The sequence below is a fragment of the Copadichromis virginalis genome, linkage group LG6, assembly GCF_057382275.1.
Source record: "Copadichromis virginalis isolate Kocher_CV1m ecotype Utaka linkage group LG6, C_Virginalis_male_GT1.1, whole genome shotgun sequence".
NCBI lineage: Eukaryota > Metazoa > Chordata > Actinopteri > Cichliformes > Cichlidae > Copadichromis > Copadichromis virginalis.
Window position 1 is genome coordinate 7,670,666 of NC_140623.1, and position 26,633 is coordinate 7,697,298.

A 26,633-nucleotide genomic window follows, 5' to 3' on the forward strand; every position below is an offset into this window, starting at 1 on the left:
AATTAAATGTAAAAAGCTTTGACATATCAAGCTAAAATCAAAGATATGAATGCCAAATTGATGAGAAAGAAGTATAGAAATTACTGAAGTTCTCTTGCGAGAGATGTATTCTCCGATGTGGCATAATAATGTGAGCAGCAGTGGTGGTGGGAACAGGTGTTGTAGTGGGTGATGGTGTCGTAGGAATCTCTGTATTAAACGGCTGGTCCCTCAATGTGGCGCAGCAATAGCGGAACGCCCGGATGCACTCCCATCCCTCAGTGATGTAGAGGGAGCGTCGTGTGCAAGAGTACGGCATCGGGATCTCCCGAAGGCCATCTTTACAGCAACGATACTGCAGCTTCTCCTTGTAGTGACTCTCTGGAGGCAGAGGGGTGGAAGAGAGGTAAGCAGCAGGGTCAGCACCAGTTGTATGATACTCTGTATTTTGCCATTTCTATGTTAATGAAATGCCAAATTCTAAATGTCTAAAAGTGCGTATAATAAAATTGTTGATAATGTTGCCCTGCATCTGCTGTTTAACCATAACATTTAATGAAATTCACCTTCTCTTAACTTAATTATTTATTTGATGCCATAAATTTCACACTAATGTTACAAGGTGGAAAAGCATAGAAAGCAGAGTTAAACTGCAGGCACAATTTATACGAGCTAATCTCAGCTGACTAAAAAAACAGACAGCACTCACCCAGCTGTGCTTTACGTCGCAGCAGTTCAGCAGAGCGCCGCCTTCTGGCATTGCCTGGACACTGCATGGCTGGGGGAAGAAGAGTAGAATAACACTATTAATCTTTGTATACATAATCAGGGTTTAAGGTGGGATTTGTGAAGTGTTGAGACATCTGGCATGGTGGTGTAACACAGGGAGAAGAATAAGATGTGCAACTGCACTGAGGTTTACTGCTTTGTATGGGTTTAATTCAATTCATCAAGACATATAAGGGGACAGATTGGCTTAAATATAAACGGATGCCTGCTACACTTAATGTAAAAAACTGAAACTACTTGCCAGTTATACCCTAATTTCAAAACAACTGTGACATTGTTTAAAATAAACATAAAAATGCAATGATTTGCATTTTTAATTGTGAATAAAATATGGGTTTATGTGATTTCCAAATCATTGCACTGAATTTTTATGTACATTTAGCTAAATGTCCAAGTTTTTATGGGACCGGATTTGTATAAATCTTACTTTTAAGTCAGTTTTAGTATACTAACTTTTAGCTAAACCCATGCCTAATAGAAAGCACTGTAATATACAGCACTGTAATAGACAGCACTGTATTAGACAGCACTGTAATATACACCATGATGGCCCAAGTGATGAGCAGATTGTAGAAGAAATGGCCTTAGTAGATGTAGAAAGGTCTGATTTGCGGCAGAAACATGGTCTTCAGCTGCTATAAAGGTAAAGAGGGACTAAAAAGTTTAAACTTTCCACAGATGCTCCATGCTGATAGATACCTTTCCTATTTGGGGTTTGAAAGCCACGGCTGGAGGAGAAAAGCAGTCCTGCATCTTGAAATACCCCATTGGCATCTCGGCCTCCCCCTCGTGTGCAACCAATATCACCGTGCTCGACCACATCCCAAATCTGAGCAGAGGGTTCCATTAACAAAAGGTGAAAGGACTTCTGCATTGCAATTGTCTTTTTCAGTCTATTATCAATATTATAAAACAGAAATTTTCCAAATCCAAAAAAGCACACCTTCTTTTGCGTAAGTCTGTCCCTGCTGAGAAGATACACAGCGTTGTCCACGGCCACCAGGCTGACCTTTGCCCCCGGGTCACCTCTTATCTTAAAGCGAAACATCTTCCCAGGAAGGTAGTCTCTGGGTGCGCCGTCCACTGGCCCCACTGTGAGCTATAGCAGAGAATGAAAGCAAAAAAACCCAAAAACACACAAACAGAACCATAAAAGACTAAAGAAAAGAAAAAAAAAACTTTTGTTTGTTGGTTTTCTTGTTATCAGAAACATTTAAGAATGCAATAAAATCATAATTTAAGACTAGTTTAATAATGGTTAATGAACACACCCGGAGTAACTGGGGGTTCAGTGTCACGCCCAAGGATACTCTGACACGCAGACTGAAGGTGGCAGGGTTTAACCACCAACCCTCCAGCTGGTAAACACTGTACCTTCTGAGTGAGTGAGAGAGCTGAGGACTCACCCCTCCTCCAAGACAGGAATCCACCACATCTATCCAGAGGGAGTCGGACACCACCTCCTCTGTGTCCATCCAGGGAATAGTGTAATACGCCACAATACGAAACGATGGCATCATGTCTGGTGTTACCATCAGCCCGATGCTGGTGACCAGCTGACCAGTTATATCCATGCGCCCGGCTTGTATGATTTTTCCTTTACTGAGAATCTGAGAATCACACACACACACACACACACATATATTTAGTGTATCGAGGAAGTATTCAAAGTGCTTCACTTTTCACTTTTATTTTGTCGTGTTATTTTAAAATGGATTACATTTATTTTTCACCTTAAACTTCTAAACACAACACTCTATTATTAAAAGATGAAAATATATATATATAAAACGTATACAAAGGTAATTCCAGCCTTCGCCATGCCATTTAGAATTGAGCTCAAGTGCATCCTGATTACACTCATCATCCGACAGATTGTCCTGTTGTAAATTTCTTAGATTTTTGCATATTTATCACACTTTTTTATTGCCTCTATCAGTTTGAATAGGGTTACAAAACCATTTCTAAGGCATTACGACTCCAGTGAACCACAATGAGAGCCATTATCCGTAAATGGATAAAACTTGAAACAGTAAAGAACCTTCCCAGGAGTGGTTGGCCTCAACAACTCAGCATCAACGGCTCATCTGTGAGGTTACAAACAAAGCTAGAACAACATATAAAGAACTGCAGGTCTCACTTACTTCAGTCATATTCAGTGTTGATTCATCAATAAGAAACACACTGAACGATAATGGCATCCATGGGACAGTTCAAATGAGAAAACTACTGCTGACCAAAAAGAACACAAAGGTTCTTCTCACATTTGGATTCACAAGACAAAATGTGAGTGCTGTTGCATCTGGTATAAAGCTAGCACAGCATCAAACAGTCATGGTGGTAGTGTGATGGTCTGGGCCTGCTTTGCTGCTTCAGGACCTGGATGACTTGATGGAGCCATGAATTATACAAGACTTTCCTGAAGGAAAATGTCTGACCATCAGTTTATTTCCTGAAGCTCACGAGCACTTGGGTTTTGCAAAAGGACTATAATATGAAACAGATGAAGTCCACCCCCAAAGACTCAAAAAAAGAGGTTTTGGAATGGCTTCATCAAAGTACGACCTTGCCATTCATGCTTGAAAGCGGAAGAAGACGGCTGTAGTGATATATTTTTTCTTGATAGATAGATAGATAGATAGATAGATAGATAGATAGATAGATAGATAGATAGATAGATAGATAGATAGATAGATAGATAGATAGATAGATAGATAGATAGATAGATAGATAGATAGATAGATAGATAGATAGATAGATAGATAGATAGATAGATAGATAGATATTTGTATTTGCTTTATCTTTGACTGTGTGTTTTATTTTTTATTTTTGTGGACAGCTGATTGTCCCACATTCTTTTTTATGTTCACGTGTATTAGAACATGTCAGCTCACCAGGTAGGTGATAAATTTGATGAATCCTCTGAACGACTCATCTGCAGGACTGACTGTGAGCTTCACGGACAGTCTTTCTCCTAAAGACACTGTGGTAGTTCCTGTGGAGACATGCAGGTAGTTCTTTTCATGGTCATGGGTGCTGTAGGAATAAACAGTGAACTGCTGCTTTGCCTGCTGCTCTGGTCTCAAGCCATCCTGTGCTGTTTCAGCCTGCAAAAGAGGAACAAACAAGTAGAAAAGAAAAAAGTATTAAACTAAGACCAATACCTGTAGCTAGAAATGTAACTAACTTATTAGCCTTCATGACTTTAAAAAAAAAATAGATCACACACACAGGTAGAATCAGTGAGGTAGAACAGTCATACTAACAATGATGGTTTGTGGTTGATCATTCTTGGGCATGTTGATGGCAGCTCTGGTGGTTCCGGAGGGCACGAATAATGGGGTGTCCAGCAAGTTCAGCTTAACCAGGACGTTACGAGCCATGGAACCATCATGGTGGCTCACCTGAATCTGGAAAAGATTGCTCTATCTTTTTAGATGCTCACTACAATATTTATTTGAACTTCAATAATTAATTCAAATAGAATGAAAATGCAGAGAATGACCCTTACTGTGAAGTCAAAAGGCAGGCCTGGCTTGAAGTACTTTGGTATGTTTTGGAACAATAAGACGTAGGGAGATTCCACAATTTTAATGCCAGACTTCTCGGCCTCAACCAGATCACTTCCTGTAATGATCATCAAACAATCCAAAAAATATATATATATAAATAACCACTGACGTAATTAATGTTGTGAACAGAGAATCTAGCCTGCATCAGACTAGTGACATGTCCAGGGTGTACCCCACCTCTCACTCTATGATAGCTGGTTCTAGCCCCCCTACGCCCCTGATAAGAATTAGTAAAAGAGAAAGGATAGATGCATGGTGGAACACAGAATCAAAAGGTTCTTGGAGAAAAGAGTTCTGTGCAGTGTGGAGGTGCACTAAAGGTGAACCATTTCATGTCCATTTTCAGTTATTGTTGCTTGAGCTGTTAGTTAGTACTGCAGCAGATAAACAGGATTTTGCTTTTCAGCATTTTAACTGTTTCCCCCCAGCAGCAGCAACATGACCTACATTTCCAAATAATATGATACTAAAGAGAGTCAAAGGTTTTGATTACTTTGGTTTATCCAGAATGCTAAAGGGCATGTTGATACAATTCAGAGCGTAAGTTGCGTCAGTTTGGAGTTTCACAGCAGACATTATTGATCCTGGCGAGCAGTGGTTAATTACAACACACCGGAGAGTTTGATCTTACTAGGCTATCAGAAAAGGAGCAAGGCAAAGTTGACAAGCTGATCATCAACTAATGTGAGTAGATAAAGCAGTTACAAAGCCAACTTAACACCATGTCCAAAATTCTGAGTTAGTTGCATTAGAAAGCACACGAAATTAATCTGCTCATTTACAGCACATTTTATCGTTGTGTTAGATTTGCAGGATTTTAAATGTGCTTATTTTATTTTATTTTTTTTATTTATTGTTTTATTTATTTGTGGTTCAAAATGTTGACTTTCTTTAGTTTGTCTGAAATTCTGGCTCACACTTCATGTTTACCTGTCTTGGTGAGCACAGAGGCCTTGACATACACAGAGTTCCCGATCAAAGATCGAATGTTGGGGTAAGCACTTTTGATCTCCTCCATGCTCAGTGTAACAGTTCCACCATCAAGCTGCATGAAGAGAAACAGTCATGACAACACATTTAGCAGCTATAAAGGCCATTTAGCCTACCCAGTATGTAAAATTATTAATATAAACTCTTGGCTCAAGCACCTCTTTACAGCCACTATGCTTTATGAAGACATTTGGCAAGGATGCTTCATCAGCAAGCTATTGTCTGTACACAGAGTATGCAAACTTCATACATCAAAGAAATATTTGAAATTTAGTTGAAGCAAAGACTTTGGTGGTTTCTTTGTTTGTTTGGGGGGGGTTATAAGAACTTTTTTAAGTTCTTATAAATTACTATTTTTGTTCTCCAGCTGCACTCACACCGTATGTTTGAGTCCCATGGCTCTCATCAACTTCCTTTTTAAAACTACTTGCAACTATTTTGCATATAGATAAAAATGACTTAAGCATTGCGGTTTATGGAATAAGCCGGTATGGTCTGAGTCACCCAGCCCTAGTGACCAGTATGTGACCCCACTGAGTTGTCTGCAAATACTTCCCATTTGCTTTCTGAGTCGTAGTAAAACTTGTAAAAGTGCAACACAAACCAAAGACAGAGAATGCTATCTTGAGAGCAGAAGTTGTGTCTTCCAGTTAGCATTACTCTGTTCAGAGTTTCACTACTGCTAGGTGAGTAGGTTTTTGCAGGTGAGCTATTGTCTTTCACATGACCTGCAAGCAACCAAAGCAGTCACACAGAGATTTTTCAAATAGCAGGCCCAGGGGTCACTGGCTGGTCTCCAGGCCCATGTTACTGGGGCTTTAACAACTGATTTCACAGTGAATGCCACCAACCACTCACACCTGATTAAAGCATAGATATGTTATCCTTGCAACAGGTGGTTGCCAGATATGATGCTGCAGGCCTGTGTGACTAAGGCCTAAGTGTTATTAACAGAAGTAGCTGCTAACAGTGTCTCTTTATGTCACCTTTTTTTTTTTTACTGTCCCAGTATGGTTGTTTAACACCAGAGCTAAACAAAAATAATAGATAAGTAAAAGGAAGCAAATAAGCACATTAATTTTGACATAGATCTGAAATACAGAGGCCAAAATCTACAGCCATAGTAATGTAAACGTTTAGAGTAAACTTACATCTGACACCTGCTTCACTGAAGGTAATCTTATCATTTCTTTATTGAGCTTGACTCCAAACACAACATAAGCTGTCCCCTGGACTGGCTCTCCATACAGGTACCTGAAACACAGTCCTCAAAACAGTTATCCACCAGTCAATGGTGTGTTTATAATACCTATCTAACAGTTCCCAAGCCAAATGAAGCCAACACAGAAAATGCAGTTGCTCTAATGACCTCTTGGACAGACAGTAAAAAACATGGACGTAACGTCTGGGTCAGAAAAACTAAGGCATTGCAGATGAGCCTTAAATATGTATTTTGAAGCCCCAACGTGCTGCTTCAGAGAAAATACAAAGTCCAGAAAATGATGACCATGAATGTTCTTATGGCTAAGAATGTCATTACATTTGTATTTTTAAATTCTAGAGTCTGTTTACAGGGTAGGACATCATTTCTAAGGAAGAGTTTAGAAGAGTTTATACTCAACTCAGCCCAAGATTAAATAAAATAACCTAAAATTCATTGTGATGGAAATAACATTTCATCATTATCATCATCATTTATTTATATAGCACTTTAAAACACACCTGGTAGACCAAAATGCTGTACAATACAAATATAAATATAATAATAGAAAGCAGAAACCAGACATAGCAATAAAATTAATAAAAATGTCAGTTATCCACAGAGTTAAAAGCCAGGGAATAAAAATAGGTTTTTAATAAGGACTTAAAAACTGGAACTGATGAAGCCTGTCTAATATGGAGAGGAAGGTTATTCCAAAGCATCGGCGCTGCGACAGACAACGCTTGGTCTCCTCTAAGTTTCAGCCGTGACTTTGGGACCGAAAGCAACAACTGCTCAGCTGTCCGAAGGGAACGAGTGGGGACACGGGGCTTCAACAAGTCAGACAAATAAACAGGTTTCAATAGCATTGAAAGGCTAGGATTTAGTTAGAGACTAAATATGACCAAAGGATGTCACAAGTAAGAGAGTTTGTTGGTGTGTTTAAGTGTAATAAACAAACCTGGCTGAGATTTCTACTACCAGTTCACTGTCATCCAAGCTAAGGAAGGTCTTCTTGGGTGTTAAGGTAACATTGAAGGCAGGAAGCACTAAAAAAGAAACATTACAATGAATGTGACATTCAGAAAACACAGGGAAAGATATTATTCATTTGATTAGCATAATAACTCCACCTACCATATTTCTTCACCTGAAACTGAGAGGTGAAAGTGTTCTCCTCCCAGTGGTCAAACCTTGCTTTAATAATCCATGTTCCTTCACTATAAGACATAAATGTTGCTCAACACCCAACGCACTGTTCATCCCAACAATGTAAAGGTCAAATAAAATGTCTTTGCTTTTGTTCTTCTCTTTCCTAACTGAGATTCTAACATTCTGCCATGTTGTTCGTCTTGCTGACTCGCTGCACATATTAAGCAGCAAACAGGTACTCTGTGTGCCACCCAGTCAGCATTTGTAAGATACTCTAAAATCTAAACTGGTGCAGGTGGTGGCCTAAAGTAACCATGTGCATGAGATAAAATCATACTGGAATGATGACTTCCTAAAAATTTGATAAGACGACTTAGAAGCCAAGAATCTATCAAACATCTGTGTTAAACTTTCACACAGCTTGTAATATAACGAAATAGTTACCAAATGAGTCGATACTTACTTGACGTATTCAGAGAGTGGAAATGTTTCTGAAAAGATCCCATCAACAGCCCTGGTCCTGGAGACCTGTTTAACCACCACACCATCTGGATTCTATAACACAGAAACTACGTCAGCATTTGAGCTGATACATTCAGTACATGACAGGGTTATCACCAAAATACTGCCAGAATCCAGTTTCTACAAAAGCTACCAAGTTATGTAGCTACAGGACAATCCCTCTTGTACTGTCACATGGATGGTTTTAACATCTTTTGGCACAACCATTTTATATTTCAGCATTCACAAAAAAAAATTTTATATTTGCAATCAATGGTTTGTTCACCTCAATATCTATTTCGATGGAGTTGTTGAAGGCCCTAAAGGTTGGAGAAGACACAAAGGCTCGAAGTCGAACTGGAGACGAAAGGAAAAGAAAGTGGACATTTCTTTTAAATCAGTCAAATAAAATTATTATTTATGATCTTTGCTACTGGAAACGTTTTAGCAACCACTATCACTATCATCTCAAAATAGTCCTTAACAAATACGCTATTTAAGATTCAACCTGAAAACTATCTCGTCTAGTCATGTTATAGTTGTTTTAATTGTTCGCATCTTTATTTTGAAGTTTTCTTTGAAGTTTTAATGAATATCCTCTGTTCTCACCGGTATCTCCTGGGTTGTAGATGGGTTTGTCTGTCTGGATAAAGATGTACCCAGAGTGAAAGGTTACCATCAATAGCCTCTTCTCAACGTGGAAACCTCCAAAGGTCACTTTCAAATTCACCAATTTCTTCTTCTTTTCTTCGCGATTCAGTAAATCAGAGGAAAGCTGCGATGAGATGTGATATAGAAGACAGTTACTCTCAAAAGCTGCTCTCAGTCAGTGAATTTTATCAGTATTTTATTTCTAATTTCTTTCATTCACTTTGACTTTAGCATTTATTTCAATTTGAAACAGTTTGGATTACATTCTGTCAACCAGAATGTCAAAGATGATTTTGCTCAGGATCCATTACAGTTGACAGGTTACTACAATGTGTGAAGTACAGAAAGACAGTTATGTTGGCACTGGTTGCCTGTACGGCACAAGGTAGTGAGAACCTAAATTAACTGAGAAGTCAAGGAAGTTCACAAACATTCATATCCAAGACAAGCTGTACAAATTAATCTCGTTCCACAACAAACTGACTCTCAGGGGGACAAATTCTTGGGAATTTTAGGAGGGGCAACGTCTTACCATCGCATTAGCTCACTGGTGCTTTGACTGGATGAGCTAACAATAAATAAATATGAGCGAAGGCGGCTGCATGCAACAATGAGAATGACTTCTTTTTATTTTAAGAAAAAACAATCAACATCTAAGATTTTGCACTTCTCCTTTTGTAACTGTTTGAGGCTATTTAGTGAACATCATATCACAAATAGTTCACACATTTTTCAGATGTAGGTTAGTAGCTTCCGATAAATGACACTTGTGCACGTATCCTCTGTTTGAGTTGAATGGGTAACCTTAAATATGAGCTTGCTGAGTCACCTGTATAGGCTTGAGGGTGCTGAATCCATTTGCCTGATTTAGTGTGACTGAGTCCTGTAATAACGTGACAGCCTCGTTGAAGTTCTGGATCACGATGGAGACAGCAATGGGGTCAGACACACTATCAGCCTGTAAGTAGATGTTCTCATCGCTGTCTGTCCTCAGCACATCTGGAGCCAGCAGAACGAACCTGGAGGAGAGCAACAAAACATGGATTTCAGTAATACTACTGTCACCAGTGGTTCAGTCTTTATTGTGGCTACTGCAGCACCACTGTTATACAATTTCAGCACTCCTATGTTACTCTGGTGAACAATTCTAGCAAAAAACCAATTTCATTTTGAACCGACAAGCCAAAGCATGAAATATGAATATCTAACAGAGTAATAAAATTAAAAAAAAAACAAAAACAAATAAAGATAGAACACACTTTGGTAAACATAATATACAATTTGGTTTGACTGATGTATTAAGAGAAGGCATTTGGTGAGCATCTGTACCTTGGTGAAGGATTAATTGTTTTCTGTGGTTTTTCTTTCCTACAAATGAAGAGGAAACGTATTAATTTCAGTCATCACATAGTGCTGCTAACTGAGACTCGGATAAAACATATTTTGCACATATAACAATGTACGGCTCATGACACTGCATTTTTCTATTCATCTTCAGTGTGGGAACATTTACTTATGTAATACCAAGTACCATATTTGTTGCATGAGATTTTGTGAGATTTTGAGACGTCTGCATCAGCAGCGGGATTTTTTTCTTAAATAAAAAACCTAATTAAAAATGAATTGTACAAAATTCATTTTAAGAAATAAGATAAGATAAGATAAGATAAGATAAGATAAGATAAGATAAGATAAGATAAGATAAGATAAGATAAGATAAGATAAACCTTTATTAGTCCCACAGGTGGGAAATTGTTTGGTCACGGCAGAAAGTACAAGTTTAAGATCAGTAAAAGTTAAGAAAAGCACAATAGAATAGGATAAGAAAAAATAGAATAACACACTATACAACAAGAATAAAATACTTTATACAATAGAATAAAGTGCTCTACAAAATAGAATAAAATTCTTTGTCATAGTAGGAAAAACTGTACTTGGTAATATTGCAAATCAGTTACAATTGTGTATGGGATGTGTGTGTGTGTGTGTCAGCACATGTGCTCATCTGCAGAAACCATGTTATAAATAAACTGCACAAAACATATGCCACATGCAGCAAATATGATACAAATTTAAACTGATATACAGTATTTCATTTCTTCTTCTTCTTTAAATGTCACCAGGTTCAATAAACTCTTTTCAAACAATGCAAATTTTTGGCAATTATTTCAGACTGGCTTAACAGGGTTACAATTAAAACGGAGAGGGGATAATGACATGCAAGTTGCAATAACAAATGTAAAAAACAAATGAATAAGAAACAGCATGCCTTAATGATATTTTTAAAAGGGACATAAGAAATTCTCAATCATTATAGCAGAAAAGGCCACACAAAACCATGATGAGAATATGTTTGATAAGGAAATGAGAGCAAATATCCAAAGATTGAGGGTAATAAATATGAATTGATATTTTAAAATACATGTTAAAGAAAAACAGTGAATCAGCACATCTTAATTTCTTAACTTATTCCTTTTTTTAGTTTATGCATATTTTGCTTTCTGTTAGGCCGAATCCATCAAAGGTTACTTACTCATGAAGATGCCAGTATCGGTCAATTGGTACAAATCTGGGGATGAGATTCAAAAACAATAACTGAAGCTACCAGAGGCTTAACCTTGTCTGTACTATATGATTCTTGCTCACAGACCTCCTGTGTAAGCATGTTTGTGCACACACATACATACCTGTCCCTCCATGGATGCCTGTAAAGATCACAGCACGATTATTATACAAAACCTCAAAGATGTAATGTCCAACACACAGCAGGTACTGAGTAAGTAAAGCCTCTTACCTCCTAGAATGGTCAAATTGTCCATTTGAGTTGCAGAAAAGTACAAGGAATAAAATGTTGTGTAGCTTCAGTCGAACCATAACGATTGTCTTGGAGTTTCTGTGGACTATGGCTACCAGTCAGTCACCTAATTTGAGAGACCCAAAAACTACTGTAGTCAATAGAAAGGGGAGGGATGTAGCTGCTGATCAATAAAACAAACTATAGACTTGTTTGGCAAAGAATGATGGGGAGGTCTTAACCAGGGCAAAGGGTCATTTTGTTTTTAGTTCACTTATTTTACTTACTAACATGACGAATGAAGCTCAGCTGGAAGTTGCAGTAGCACAAACCGTGCATTTCATTGTCAACTGAATGTGCACGCAGCAGTCATGTGGTAATGAAGAAAATGTGTAAAGTTGTTGTATTATTTGTGACTGACACAGCACTGGCTTGGCTTTCTTGTTATCTGTGTCTGTTTTTTTCAAGCAACTGGTGGGTGGACCTGACCCAGTTTCAGATGTTGGCCCCATTGGGATCACCCATTTAAGCTGCATGCAGATGTCACATATCAACTCCTATCAGGTTTAAACTCAATGAAGAACCCAAATCACAGGCTCATCTGGTGGGCTTTCTTTCAGTCTGACAATTTGGACATTCAGCATATCAAAGATAATGTCATGGCAGATGCTTTGTCCCGTGTCCCTCAGGCATTTGTCACAGCTGTATCATTAATATGCTTTGTACTAGTTCCTCTTCAGTATTCCTTCCTCTGCTAGGATCCAAGACAGCTGAGTCTGGAGATGGAAGCGGTTTGAGCATATATCAACATGCTTGGCAGTGAGATTGATTATGAATAAAAAATCTGTAAAATGCATATGTTACATGTGTTAGGTTTATTTATAATGTCAATACAGGGAGTGCAGAATTATTAGGCAAATGAGTATTTTGTCCACATCATCCTCTCCATGCATGTTGTCTTACTCCAAGCTGTATAGGCTCGAAAGCCTACTACCAATTAAGCATATTAGTGTGATGTGCATCTCTGTAATGAGAAGGGGTGTGGTCTAATGACATCAACACCCTATATCAGGTGTGCATAATTATTAGGCAACATCCTTTCCTTTGGCAAAATGGGTCAAAAGAAGGACTTGACAGGCTCAGAAAAGTCAAAAATAGTGAGATATCTTGCAGAGGGATGCAGCAGTCTCAAAATTGCAAAGCTTCTGAAGTATGATCATCGAACAATCAAGCGTTTCATTCAAAATAGTCAACAGGGTCGCAAGAAGCGTGTGGAAAAAACCAAGGAGCAAAATAACTGCCCATGAACTGAGAAAAGTCAAGCGTGCAGCTGCCAAGATGCCACTTGCCACCAGTTTGGCCATATTTCAGAGCTGCAACATCACTGGAGTGCCCAAAAGCACAAGGTGTGCAATACTCAGAGACATGGCCAAGGTAAGAAAGGCTGAAAGACGACCACCACTGAACAAGACACACAAGCTGAAACGTCAAGACTGGGCCAAGAAATATCTCAAGACTGGTTTTTCTAAGGTTTTATGGACTGATGAAATGAGAGTGAGTCTTGATGGGCCAGATGGATGGGCCCGTGGCTGGATTGGTAAAGGGCAGAGAGCTCCAGTCCGACTCAGACGCCAGCAAGGTGGAGGTGGAGTACTGGTTTGGGCTGGTATCATCAAAGATGAGCTTGTGGGGCCTTTTCGGGTTGAGGATGGAGTCAAGCTCAACTCCCAGTCCTACTGCCAGTTTCTGGAAGACACCTTCTTCAAGCAGTGGTACAGGAAGAAGTCTGCATCCTTCAAGAAAAACATGATTTTCATGCAGGACAATGCTCCATCACACGCGTCCAAGTACTCCACAGCGTGGCTGGCAAGAAAGGGTATAAAAGAAGAAAAACTAATGACATGGCCTCCTTGTTCACCTGATCTGAACCCCATTGAGAACCTGTGGTCCATCATCAAATGTGAGATTTACAAGGAGGAAAAACAGTACACCTCTCTGAACAGTGTCTGGGAGGCTGTGGTTGCTGCTGCACGCAATGTTGATGGTGAACAGATCAAAACACTGACAGAATCCATGGATGGCAGGCTTTTGAGTGTCCTTGCAAAGAAAGGTGGCTATATTGGTGGCTGATTTGTTTTTGTTTTGTTTTTGAATGTCAGAAATGTATATTTGTGAATGTGGAGATGTTGTATTGGTTTCACTGGTAAAAATAAATAATTGAAATGGGTATATATTTGTTTTTTGTTAAGTTGCCTAATAATTATGCACAGTAATAGTCACCTGCACACACAGATATCCCCCTAAAATAGCTAAAACTAAAAACTACTTCCAAAAACATTCAGCTTTGATATTAATGAGTTTTTTGGGTTCATTGAGAACATGGTTGTTGTTCAATAATAGAATTATTCCTCAAAAATACAACTTGCCTAATAATTCTGCACTCCCTGTAGTTGTCCAGGTTTGTAGGAACTGTTTTATGGAAATGAGCAGGTCAGGCTAAGACGCTCTATAAAGAAGCCCTGCCAGGGCCTCCTTTCTTTTCCTAATGGGTGCTGCTTGGTTAACAAAGCATTTTGGTTTTTGGTGTTGGCACATGCTCACTCATACACCAACGCTTTCAGACATGGCATGCATATGCTGACAATTACTCAAGCTTTTTTTTTTAAGTTTCTTTATTTCATGAAAGTATTTAACAACCTCCCAAGTCTACATATGGTCTCACACCTCATTGACATATACTTTGAATCTGCTGCTAAGGGGTTTTTTTACACTGCTGTAATTGCAGCTACTAGAGCAGCAAACTGATCTGGGTGTTTATCACCAAAGATAAATCAATAAAATTAATTGCTTTTCAATCTGGCAATAAACTACAGGGATTTCACCACAGCGCCTACATTAACCTTTAATGTTGAAATGTATCCACTTTAAAGCTTCAGAGCGCCAATGTGCAGCTGTCACTTTAAAAATAAACTCCAATACTGAGAATTAGCGATAAAATAATGATCTACAAATAATTACTTTCCACTTTGCAGGTTAAATCCTAAGAGCAATGATTTTCTGCAGTATTCATTTCCTATGTTATTGCAACAGTGTTCTGTTTCTTATATTCTTTATTCATTTGTAATCCCTGTTTCATCATCATCTGATAACATCAACGATTGGAGTAGGCAGCGCTCATAGAGATCATTTTGTGCCCCTTTTTGTGTGAGTGCACACAAAGTCTGAATCAGAAAACCTGGCTGGTAACCACACTTGTGACTGTGATTATCTTCAGCTGGGATTTGTAAAGCCAGCCGAAGTCAAAGGACCGGCTGTGTTGAAGCTCCTTTGCAGTAAACCCCTCAGGCCTGTGATAAAAATGAACTTTGCATCTGGTACAAGTTATTCTACTGTGGATGGATAATTTCAACACTTTGAGCCAACATACTGAACTAAAATTTAAACAAAAATGCAGCAATACTAGATGAAGCAGTTGACATTTAATTTTACAAGCTTTTTGGCTGTTTTATTACTGGGACACATGTTTGGGAATCTGAGGGATGTAGATTAGATAACCAAATACCATATGCTGGGTCAAGTTCTAAACATTTTTTCCAACACATTCACACATGACACTGTAATCTGCAGGCCACACAGATCTTAAAGATGAATGCAGCACTATTACTTCAGCAGATAAAAGAAGCATATGTTAGACGTCTGCAGCTGTGACAAATATCTACAGTTTGTTTTTATCTCCATTTTTCTTGTGACTCTTCACTGAAAACACAAAGTGTCCCATTTATCATTCAGTCTCACTGTCCAGACTCTGAATCCGAGTCACTGTAGTCTGCCACCAGAGATGTGACTCCTCCTGAGCATTTACTCCGGTCCTCCACCTTTCCATTTGTCAGTTTTTTGTCTGCTTCCTCTGTAGGTCTGATATGTACTTCCTTGAAACCATCACCATTTGTCTCATTCTGAACCATTTGTTCCGATACTATACATGGGGTTTCCACTGTGGGTGTGGCCAATGAAATGTCCCCATCGCTTGTGCTGACATCATGGTGTGACTTTCTGCGGGTGATGGTGGCACACTGTTCAGTCTTGTTTCCAGACTGTGATGTCCGTTTGCGGATTAAAGGACTGTGTGAGGAACCCAGGGCTTTGGCCACAGCTATTTCTTTCCCTTGGAGTCCAAGCTTATGGAGCAGGCTGCCTGCAGCACCACCTGGTGGTGTTGACGCAGAGTTAAACCATGAACGAGAGGCGATCTCCTTCCTTTTGCTCTGCTGTTTGTCCTCATATGCTAATCGGAAATGAGGAGAAAATGATGCAGAAATTGTAAAGGATTTCAGACATTTTCAAAGTGAGACGGTAAATAATTCACTATACGCTCTTTAAATTTATATACTTGTGACAAAATATGTTGCTTACAGTCAGGTGCCTGGTAGGTAAGTAGTGCTGCCAGTTTCTTATCCTCCTCCTTCTCTGGTAACAGTGGGATGGATAAGTTGGTTCTCATCCTCACCGCATTATCCTTCTCCTCCTGATCAGCCAGAACTTTCTTCTCTTCCTATACAGCCAAGCAACACGACAAGGAAGACATTGTATGAAACTTTTAATTTTGTCATTAAAATCCAGAGCTTGAAGGAAAATTTGAAAACAAAATCCAGTCACACAGGCCTAGAGACTAGGTAGTAGCTGCCTGGCAACCACCAAATACAGGAATGTGTATTCCCTGACCAGCTGAGAGTACTATAGGTTGACTCCTGTTGGTCTGTGCAACACCGTACACTTCAAACAAGTGTAAGCTGTTGCACTGAAAACCTGTCTGTGATTACTTCAGTCAGTAGCAGATTGCCACAGTCAGCCATGGTTTATAGGAAAGGCGCAGACTTATGTATAAGCATTCGCCAACTAGCAGTAGTAAAACACCCCAAAGTGTCATGCAAACTGGAAATGAAGCTTGTTTACCTTTACAGTAAAAGTTGTGTCCTTTGAAACATGCTGGCTTCAGCAGTGGGGCACAAATTTTGTTTTAACAATGAAAACTGTCAATTTTAAAGTTCTGTGGGACAGTGGGCAATCCTACAAACTATGAGCACTAAAGTTTGTACAGCACCCGCTTTCTGGACAACTTTACAGTGACAGCCAGAAACCCACAGCAACCAGCCAGAGAACGAACATTTTGGTCCTGATGTCCAGAGGCTGCCTGGTGGGGTCGCTGACAGACGTCTAGGCCCGTGATAACACAAAGGTATGTAAAAGGATGAGTAAAAGACTATTACAGAGAGTGTTGAGGAAAATGCAGTTACATGCATATTTTATTTTCACTAGCAGTAGTTTAGGTCTTTAATGTGAATATCAGTTCACAGACACGTGACTAAAATAAATGAAGAAAATGCTTGATTTTTTTGAAAACACACAAAAGAAAATATGAAAAGTGCCGCTGTAGGGGGCAACAAGATTTAGCTTTTCATTTGAAACATGCTATATTCTATGCATTATAAATTAACACAGCAGACATTAAAGTTTTACTGGCATGTGTTGTATTTTTCTTTTGAAATGTGTAATGACTGAGTGAAAATATAATAATAATTTACAATGGTGTACTTTATTTTATAATGTCTTAATGTTTTCTGCAAGCAAAGGGTGTCATTCCAGCCACCGACCTTAATTTTAGGCCTGAGTGAAACATTTAGAAAATGTTACTTCTGAATGTCTAAGCAAATGAGAAAAGTAGTATTACTGCAATGGCCAAAAGGATGTCAATATCTTACTCTGAATTTCCTACGGAGGGTGCTGTTGAGCTGGAAGTCATCCTTCTTCCCGGCCTGATAGTCCTGGATCTCTGACAGAGACGGCAGAGCCTTTTTTAGCTTCTCCTTGTCTTTCCCACCGTGGTCCAGTTTGTACATGGCATCCGTCTCCAGCTTCTCCTTCTCTGCCCGCTCTGTCCAAAGAGGAACAAGGAAAGTTACATTGTATCGAGTAGCAACAAACAAGCACTTTTTTTGTAAAAATGACATCAGATTACATCAAGTATTCAAACAACCATTTGTGGAGATGTCTTTTGATGTGATATGTGCTGTCTATATGATTCTGTCCAACACAGAAAAATGATTATTTTGTGCATAATATTTACACACAGTGCAGGTAAGAGCACTGACCAAACCATTTATTTGTTTGTAAAAGCCACAACTGTGTTACCTGTAGTGAGAATCTGTTCATTCTCAGCCATGTCCCAGCGCTCCTCCTTCCTGCGAGCCCCGCTTACTATGACATAGTCACAAGTGGCTGGGTCTGTCTGCATCTCAATGTAGTTCACACAGAGATGGCACTTCATCCGAAATCTGGTTAAGGAAACAAGATTTTAATTCGAGGACAGCTTCAAGATGAATTTTACTGTGATACTGTAAAGTGCAGCATACAAACACACACGTTTATAGTTCTGATTTAAAGTTTGCACAACAGCAAAAGCTTTTTCTTTTAACAGCTGACCTGATCCCCCGTTTACCTGTAAATTGGCGTGGTGTAATAGTTCCCCACTTTCTTCTTCTCCGCGTTGTACCGAACCCCTGTGCAAACAACACATCAGTGTTGTGGAAATGAAAAGCAGGACTGATTGTACCTCAAAAAAAAATGATACAATCTTATCATTCATTCATTCCAAACTTACCCATGCCAATGTGATTTTTGCAGCCATCACACCAGATGTTGTAAGGCATCTCAAACCTTGATGGAACCAAAATAGATCATTAAAACATGTAATTTGGGTGAGTTTTAAAGAAAAACCCTTATATACAAAAGCTCCAGGTTCTGTTCAATGTTTCTGCCATTAAAAGGAAACGCTTTATTTTAATAGATTCACCATTTGGCTATTTTCTGTAATTTAACACAAAAATGATAATAAGTTATTATAAAACAATAAAATTAAATCCATACAATTCTAGACAGAAAAAAGCTAAAGCTGGAGAAAAAGCCAAACAAAAATGAATACTAATCAAAAACACACAAAACTCTAATAACTATATAATACACATATACACGTACATGTATCATTTTTCTTATTTTTAATCATATGGTGATGGTGGTGGTAGAATATCATTCATGAAGCCACAGCTATACTGTGGCGTCTGTCATTTGAATGTACAAATATTTTTGTGGACGGTAACTCATACAAGACTGAAAATGTAATAATTTCCCATCTCCGGCCTCAGTTCATTACTACTCTACAAGTGTGCACTAACCTGATAATGAGGATGCCCTGGGACAGTTTCCGGGCTCTCTCACGCAGGGCGTGGGTCTTATGGTAGCCGTTGAGGGATCCATGCTAAAGATAACGAATGATAAAAATGTAAGCCGTGCAAAAAAGTAAAATTAAAACAACTGACACCCATAAAGTTTGTGTGATCTAACATACCTTGGCCGGATCAAAATCTGGAGGATAATACTTGTTTGTTCCCTTTCTTTCACCCTGTCAAGAAAACAATGCAGAAGACTTTATTAATAAAGAATACAAACTATTATTCTTTAGCTAGTATTTCCAATTGTGTGCATCCCTGGAAACAGCTGAATTAAAGCTTACCATTGTGACAACTGGAACGCTGCCCCAGGAGTGAACTCACTCCTTTTCACCTGACAAAAAAAGAAGGTCAGTCATTGACACCACACTGTAACAGTAAGGTTAATGTACCTTTCATTGTAGCAATTTAAGCGCCCTCCTTAATTATTTTTAAGAATATTTGAAAAGTATCCTGTAAGTTAGGAAACATACTGATTTCGCAAGGAACACATAGCTTTGCATATGTTATCGTAGTTTCACTCCCCGAGTATCTTCTAAACCACAGACAGCATAAAACACCGCACCTCGCTACCTAATATTTCAAAAGCTGGTGAAACTGATTTCATCTGAAAGCACGTTGAAACAAATAGCCCAGTAATCTTTTAACAAACAGCTAAAGACAAAATGAAGCTCTGATTCGGATGTATAACAAAAGAAACCAACTGTCTTCGAAGCGCAAACCGTCGAAATTAGTTTGTTAAAGAGCACGTGAACACTGAAAGCATTTCTGTTACACTAGTGTCGTGTACATTAAACACTATATCAAAAGGTATTTTGACAAATTGCTGGAGAGGATGAGCTATCGCAAGCTGGCCGAAGGCTACGTAGCCTTAGCAAAGCTAGCTTGCTACTTAATGTTAGCGCCTGCTACTAGCGTGAATGAGAAGAACGTGAACACAAAAACATCCATAAATAAAAAATCACTGCAGTGACATTTGAAAGATCCAACAGCTGTGATTACTCGTGGACGAAAATCTAAGGTATACTCACAAACAACCTTGGAACTGCCGTTTGTACTGCTGCTGCACAACAACAACATCAGAGGGTTGATGGGTAATGAAGACGTAATTTCCTGGCATCGGAAGTGGCGTCACGTCGAAAAGCCCTCTGGGAAGCGCCGGTATCGGGAGAAAAAACGTGTTTTTGAGCGAGCTAAAAACAATTCGCCTGTCAATGCCGCAGAAATGGAAGCGAAAGTGGACTCATACAAACGTTATATCTGTTCGTTTAGCGGCTGCTCGGCTGCCTACAACAAACAGTGGAAACTGGACGCTCACTTGTGTAAGCACACGGGGGTGAAGCCGTACTCGTGCGAGCGCGACGGCTGCAGTAAGGCGTTCTGTAGTAAGTACCACCTAGCGAGGCACGAGCTCAGTCACAGCGGAGAGAAGCCTTTCCGGTGCACCGTGGACGGCTGCGCGGAGGCCTTCACCACCAACGCAAACCGGGCCCGACACATCGGCCGCATCCACTGCCTGGAGCCGAGGAAATACGTCTGCAGGTTTGAGGGCTGCGGCCTCGAGTTCAAGAAGAACAAACAGCTCAAATCTCACATGTGTGAGCAGCACACTCAGCTGCCCCCTTATCAGTGCACTTATGAAGGCTGCCAGATGCGATTCAGCTTCCCCAGCAAACTGAAGCGTCACGAGAAGGTCCACAGAGGGTACCCCTGCAAAGAGGAGAGCTGTGTCTTCACGGGGAAGACCTGGACCGAGTACCTGAAGCACAGGAAGGAGCAGCATAGAGTCACCCTGAAGTGTGAGCAGTGTAGCCGAGTGTTCAGGGACACCTGGTTTCTGCAGCAGCATCAGCACATCCACTCTGAAATGAGAGTGGTCCTCAAATGTCCCAGGGATACCTGTGACAGGTCGTTCACCACTGCCTTCAACCTGCAGAGCCACATCAGCTCCTTCCACGAGGAGCACCGACCCTTCGTCTGCACCCATGCCGGCTGTGGGAAGACGTTCGCCATGAACCAGAGCCTCCAGCGTCACAGCGTCGTCCACGACCCACAGAGGAAGAAGCTGAAGAAGCCAAGAGCCAAAAGATCTCTTGCTTCGAGGTTAAGCGGTTACTGTGAAACAAAGAGAGTGGTCTACAAAATGCAACCCGAACATGCAGCGCATAGACAGTCTTCACAAGAGAAAGCTGACCAGCCTGGCCCTTTTGAGCTGGTGTCTCTCCTACAGGACGCATCCTTGCTGTGCAGCCCTGCTGTGGACAGGCAGGGACTTACAAACACCCTGGCTACACCATTATCAGTGTAGCGTCAAATGAAGAGGAGCACCCCAGTTTTGTGTGGACAGCAGGCACTTTTAACAGAGCATTTATAATATATATTATTTGTGACATGGTTGTTGGGAGTCTTGGTGTTGAACACTGGTCATTGGTTGATTCATTATAATTTACAGTCTTTCGGAAAGGGAATTCAGAATGAAGAAGTGGAACGTGATCCTGGTTGTCTGTCCTCTGGGTTATGTCCGCTGCAGTGTTTCATTGTAGAAAAACATTACACTGTTTTGTTTTTCCCCAGAGCCATTCAGTTATTTATGTTTGGTGTTTGTATTTAAGAAAATATTTTTTTTTTACTGTATAAAACTTGAAAAAATGTGATGGGTGTTTTGTTACTACATAATGACAGTATTTCAATAAAACCTGTGGAATGTATTTGTTTTTCTTGAGTGCTCTTATATGTTCATTTAAATAAGTGGGTCATAATATAACCTGTCCAGGAGTTCAGTACAACTAAAATGCAGAGCTCGGTGTTGACATTTATCTGTTGGTAATTCAAGTCTTAAGACTAATAATAAAACAGTCTTCAAATCCTTTGAACTCAGGGTTCGTACGGGTGCTTGAAATCCTTGAAAATGCTTGAATTTCAATGTTGTCTTTTCAAGGTTTGAAAAGTGCTTGAATTTCAGATGTGGTGGAAAAATGTGCCGTGTTGACCAATCAAAAATGATATGGCAACATGTGGCATCTGGTTGTTTGGGAAGAGGGGGAAGTTTTAGGAGTGACCGGCGAGAGAGAGAGAGAGAGAGAGAGCAAGAGTTTTGAAACCTGAGAGATTTGTGACGTTTACCGTGTTTGGAGTCTCTTTTAGTGTGTTGTCTTGTGTGGTTAGTGTGTAGTGTAGTCGTCGTTTTGTTTTGTGTGTCAGTTCTACTAGTGAACGTCACAGTTGCTGCCTTAAAGCCACCAAAGGCAGATTGCAGTGTAAACGCTGAGTGACACACCTGCTGTCAGACCTGCAGGTTTATCCCTGTGCTGTTCTCATCTGTGTTATAGTGGACACAGACTATTTTTTGGAGTTGCATAAATAATTTGTGTGCCTTCTTCTTTGATGTAGAACACCTGGATTGTTCTGTAAATAGTTTTAAATGGTTATATAAAAAACGTCTGAGCCTTGGCTGCATTTTTAGGTAAATAGTACCATATAACTTTGTTGTTTGCAAAACTTGTGCACATTTTTAAAAAATGTACAGTTTCTATTTGCATTTCAAGTTATGAAAATGATTCGTTAAACATGCTTGTGGTTTTTACAGTCAAAAATATCACTTTCTACTCATGTTTTATGCACAATATTTACATATTTACAGTATGTCAAAATGAGTAAATAACAGATTGGCAAGATAAACAGTTTTTAAAGGTGAAACATAGAGGCCAAAAGTAGTCAGAAACGGCCAATTATTCCCTGGACCCCAGAGGGTTAGACGCTAAAAGCAAAGTTGTCACCAAGTACTTTTTATATTTGTGTGTATTGCAGCTTTTTTGAGTATTAACTTGGTGCCTTTGGGTGAAATAATGGTAATATGAGGGACCGATCCATATGGTCACAAAGAATAGTCACTTGTTTCTGTGCTACCAAAGTTTCATTCAAACTGTTTATCGTCAGCACCGACACATTAAACTACTTAAACATTATAAATGTCTTCAAGCTCACACTGAGGCCTGTGGGGCACTATCAGCCGCTCAGACAGTTCACACATTTATGTGTGTTTGTATATGAATATTTCATACTTTAAGGCTGCCTGTTTGTTTAAGGGAGATGAACAAAATACATTAGAATTCTACATAATAATATGACAGATGATAAATTCAATAGATTTTAAGTTTAAGCTTGTGCATTCTTAAAGTCTTATATGTTGAATTGAACTATGTGATGTGTTCAAAGCCTCCCAGTCAGTGCTGTTCTCCATGCCTGTCTGACTGTACATGATGTTATTAGCACAAACACTTTAAAGGTGATCATTTAGGACTTCAGCAATAATACAGACAGCAATGTAGTTAGCAATAAAACAGTTTTATTGGGAATTAACTTAAAAAACAAACAAACATCTGTCTCCTATTTTCTGTCACACAGGAAAGAATTTCTCATCAATATCTGATGAGAAGACTTATTTATTTCTCTTTGGGGGGGTTTTCAACAGGAGAAGAATATCTAACAAGTTGATTTGTTCACATCTTAATTTTTAAGTGAAATGTGCATTTTGAGTTTATACACTATGTATATAAGGCGCCCGTCCTTTTGCAGTATTTTTGTGTGGTGTGTTTTTCTGTCTTAACAAAAGGGGATCAAAGGTATTTAAGTTCACCTGGGATGATTTGTTTTAATTTTCACATGGTCTTACAGAAGTGATGCGAATTGAAACATGCACTTTTTTGAAGGGGGGGGGGGGGGGTGCTGGAAAAAAGCTTGAAAAGGGACCTTGAAAGTGCTTAAATATGTACTTGAATTTCACCCTGTGAACTGCAGCATAATCTAAAACACTAAATTTTTCACAGTGATGATAACAGTGGTATTTATTTGGAAATAATGTCTTGCTGTTTAGCATTTTTGTTCACATCCCAGTCTTTAAAGAGTTTAGGAATGAAAACGAAACTTTCACCCTGACACTACATGGCTAAACATAACAATAAAAATATCTGGACACGCCTGTCTATAAAATACAATAAATGAATTATATTCCGTTTTGCTTTAGAAGTGTTTCTAAGTTTCAGTTGTGTGCAGGTATCCCAGAAGTCTTAAAAATATATTAATTACATCTAATAATAAAAAGCCTTGAGTACTAATTTGTTTAAAAGGCTTTGCATCGTGATGCAACTTTGGTGCTCTACAGTTCCAGCTTTTTTTTCTATGTGAAAACCGATTACATTCTCTAACTTCAAAGTCTAAAAACCAGCTTAAAGATGGTAAAGTGCCACAGAAAAGGCCTTGAGGATGATGAAGATCTTGCTCACCGACCTGAATGTCAGTCTGCAGAAACAGAAGAAGCGAGATTAACAATAAATTGAGAAAATCTCTGAAGTCGGTCTCTGTATTTTTAAGGTGTTTTAGAGTCAGACTCAGACAACAGCATAATAATATGGACAACTTTGGTATGTTGGTATTCAAAGGGGTCTTCAGTTGAACTTTTGGCTACTAATAGACACCCTGAAAATGTTGAAAAACAGCAGTATCCTACACCCTGTGTTCAGTATGAACTTTATCTCACCCCATTCATCACGTTTGGGAAAACTGGATGAGTGTTTGGACAGGAGCAGATATCTGCAGCCAGGTTCCAAAATCTAAGAGCAGATTAATGCCAATGATAATGGAACTGCCTGCCTGTCTTATCACGTACAGGTGAAATGTCACTGTGTCATCATGGTCTAGGAGTTTTCAGCTGATGCCAACAACCTTGCACAGCCTCAATCACAGGAGAGGTGTGTGTGTGTGTGTGTGTGTGTGTGTGTGTGTGTGTGTGTGTGTGTGTGTGTGTGTGTGTGTGTGTGTGTGTGAAATCACCTGCTGCTCAGATTAGCTGGAATGAAGCCCTGTGCATTCTTGTGCCTTGATGACAAACGATAGAGCGTCTCCGCTTGGACCAACAGATTTACGGCATGAATAGGAGAAGCTCCGTGCAAGTTTGACATTCCAAGGCTAAATCCTCTCTGAATATTTCCAGTTACAGGAAGGCTGCTCCCTTCATTCCTGACCCGCTCAGCTCAGACGAGCCCTATATGGACTGACTGTCTGACCAGCTCCTCCAGGAATGCACCAGAGACTGCAGCCAATTAGTATTCATAGAATTCTTGGGGGTAACTGTGACCGAGGACCTGTCCTGGGGCAACCATATCACCTCAGTTGTACGGAAGGCCCAACAGCGCCTCTACTACCTGAGGAGACTGCGGAGCGCACACATTCCCAGATCTCTGATGTTGAACTTCTACAACTGTGCCATCAGCAGCGTTCTGACGTATGGATTTCTAGTGTGGTTCCCCAGCTGCACCAAGGCCGATCAGCAAGCACTCCAGTGGGTGGTGAAAGAAGCTGGCAGAATTATTGGAACAAGTCTGCCAGAGATCAGTAATATCTTCCCCACTCGCTGTCTGAGGAGGGTGCACAGTATCCTGCGGGACCAACATCACCCTGCGCGCCACCTTTTACATCTGTTTCCCTCAGGGAGAAGGTACAGGTCTATACAGGCCAGAACATCCAGACTGGCCAACAGCCTGTATCCACAGGCTGTGAGGCTCCTGAACTCTCTGCCCCCCTCTCACGGACAATAACCATATCCAACTTCTTAATAGCAATGAACTGGTCTGCATTGGTGCATCATATCTTTATTCTCTTCCCCCTCCTGCCCCCCCCCCCCCCCCCCCCCTCTTTCTTAAACAGATAACTATCATATCTGATATCATATCTCACAGTACAATAATATTGAATGGGTTGCATTGTTGTATTTTGTCATGTTTCTCAGGTCTTTGTCTGAATTTCTACGAACATTATTGCTAAGGATTGTCTTATTGCATTGGAGTCACACTGGGTTAAATATGTACACTTGGGTTTTAAGGGGTATTTATTATTTTCTTCTTTTTTTGGGGTTGTATGGAAGCCCCAAACGCAATTTCATTGTTCTTGACAATGACAATAAATAAATAAATACTAAAAATATGAGTGTAACATGTCCTGTTATCAGTTCCTATTTTAAGAGCTTCCTACATGACTATTAGAGTGATAAAAGCCAAATTCATCATGTAGAACTAATTCTTCTTGGATGACACAACTGCAAAACCCTGTGATAGCTCTGCAGTCATCAACACACAGATGCAATATAATACACACGCTCTTACTTTGAAATGGAATCACACTCTTTTTCTTTGATGAACATTAGTTTCTCTGTTTTGGGGGCAGGGGTTGTTGTGTTTGTAGGTTTTGAAACCTACACTGCACACTGTGTATTAAAAAACTTTCCCCATTACATGTATGATGGTGAACTTTTCACTTCATCAAATCAGTTTTTGCAAGGCCACAGTTATCCCAGTTTCTGTCTGAACATGATTATAGGCTGATGGCACTGGTTTAAAGGTAACTGCTATACAAACTTGTATTTGTAACTCAACACTTCACTGATACTTGAAAATGTAGTTAGATTGTGGATAATTATATATTAGAAGCACACTATGTGAGTATATTCAGTCAGTTGATACAAAAAGCACAAAAAAAGTATAATTTCTATAATTTAAGAAGTGTTACAATTTAAAAAAACCTTGGTGACTAAACTCGCTTTGGTACTAACAATTGGTTTAGGCTAAAAAACTAATAACCACATAAAAGCATCTCTGAGTCCATCCTTTAACTTGCTACAGCATGGAGTGTATTGTAGGGCAATGAGGTGTCTTTCTTCGTGTTGGACT

At 39.6% G+C, this 26,633-nt stretch overlaps 3 protein-coding genes across 5 annotated transcripts in view; 1 reads left to right on the plus strand and 2 right to left on the minus strand.

Annotated features, from left to right (window-relative positions):
* Positions 1 to 11,760, minus strand: part of LOC146707117 (venom factor-like) — a 32,537-nt gene extending 20,777 nt beyond the window's left edge. The window contains exons 1-20 of the mRNA XM_085458426.1: positions 11,630 to 11,760; positions 11,523 to 11,540; positions 11,369 to 11,404; positions 10,165 to 10,203; positions 9,665 to 9,854; positions 8,794 to 8,959; positions 8,471 to 8,541; positions 8,147 to 8,238; positions 7,669 to 7,751; positions 7,493 to 7,580; positions 6,482 to 6,584; positions 5,271 to 5,385; positions 4,280 to 4,395; positions 4,035 to 4,178; positions 3,663 to 3,875; positions 2,175 to 2,378; positions 1,712 to 1,867; positions 1,468 to 1,597; positions 689 to 757; positions 85 to 360 (exon numbers count right to left, since the gene is read on the minus strand). Of these exons, the coding sequence (XP_085314552.1) occupies positions 85 to 360; positions 689 to 757; positions 1,468 to 1,597; positions 1,712 to 1,867; positions 2,175 to 2,378; positions 3,663 to 3,875; positions 4,035 to 4,178; positions 4,280 to 4,395; positions 5,271 to 5,385; positions 6,482 to 6,584; positions 7,493 to 7,580; positions 7,669 to 7,751; positions 8,147 to 8,238; positions 8,471 to 8,541; positions 8,794 to 8,959; positions 9,665 to 9,854; positions 10,165 to 10,203; positions 11,369 to 11,404; positions 11,523 to 11,540; positions 11,630 to 11,709 (2,389 nt within the window). The 5' untranslated portion in view covers positions 11,710 to 11,760. The remainder of the gene's footprint in view (positions 1 to 84; positions 361 to 688; positions 758 to 1,467; positions 1,598 to 1,711; positions 1,868 to 2,174; positions 2,379 to 3,662; positions 3,876 to 4,034; positions 4,179 to 4,279; positions 4,396 to 5,270; positions 5,386 to 6,481; positions 6,585 to 7,492; positions 7,581 to 7,668; positions 7,752 to 8,146; positions 8,239 to 8,470; positions 8,542 to 8,793; positions 8,960 to 9,664; positions 9,855 to 10,164; positions 10,204 to 11,368; positions 11,405 to 11,522; positions 11,541 to 11,629) is intronic.
* A 3,329-nt stretch (positions 11,761 to 15,089) lies between these two features.
* yju2b (YJU2 splicing factor homolog B) lies at positions 15,090 to 20,276 on the minus strand. Of its 3 annotated transcripts, none has more exons than XM_085458443.1 (10): positions 19,951 to 20,276; positions 19,197 to 19,246; positions 19,032 to 19,085; positions 18,859 to 18,941; positions 18,288 to 18,343; positions 18,126 to 18,186; positions 17,819 to 17,961; positions 17,389 to 17,561; positions 16,043 to 16,181; positions 15,090 to 15,914 (listed from the first exon to the last, which is right to left on the minus strand). In XM_085458443.1, the coding sequence occupies exons 2-10, from the start codon at positions 19,197 to 19,199 to the stop codon at positions 15,421 to 15,423; spliced, it is 1,206 nt and encodes a 401-aa protein (XP_085314569.1). In that variant the 5' UTR covers positions 19,200 to 19,246; positions 19,951 to 20,276; the 3' UTR covers positions 15,090 to 15,420. The 3 variants fall into 3 exon arrangements, with proteins under 3 accessions (XP_085314569.1, XP_085314566.1, XP_085314568.1); XM_085458440.1 differs by having other exon boundaries at positions 19,944 to 20,276; XM_085458442.1 differs by lacking the exon at positions 19,951 to 20,276 and adding an exon at positions 19,386 to 19,873.
* Positions 20,001 to 21,624, plus strand: LOC146707119 (transcription factor IIIA-like). The gene has a single exon (XM_085458439.1). The coding sequence runs from the start codon at positions 20,003 to 20,005 to the stop codon at positions 21,218 to 21,220; it is 1,218 nt and encodes a 405-aa protein (XP_085314565.1). The 5' UTR covers positions 20,001 to 20,002; the 3' UTR covers positions 21,221 to 21,624.
* Positions 21,625 to 26,633: the final 5,009 nt, after the last annotated feature.

What these genes read in the sequence shown, in the direction of transcription:
- yju2b (XM_085458443.1), bottom strand. An exon ending in CAGATTTTGATCCGGCCAAG is followed by an intron (nt 18,942 to 19,031) that starts GTATGTTAGATC and finishes CGTTATCTTTAG; the next exon opens with CATGGATCCCTCAACGGCTA. An exon ending in TACCTACCAGGCACCTGACT is followed by an intron (nt 15,915 to 16,042) that starts GTAAGCAACATA and finishes ATTTCCGATTAG; the next exon opens with CATATGAGGACAAACAGCAG.
- LOC146707119 (XM_085458439.1), top strand. Translation starts at nt 20,003, where the DNA reads ATGGGTAATGAAGACGTAATTTCCTGGCATCGGAAGTGGCGTCACGTC.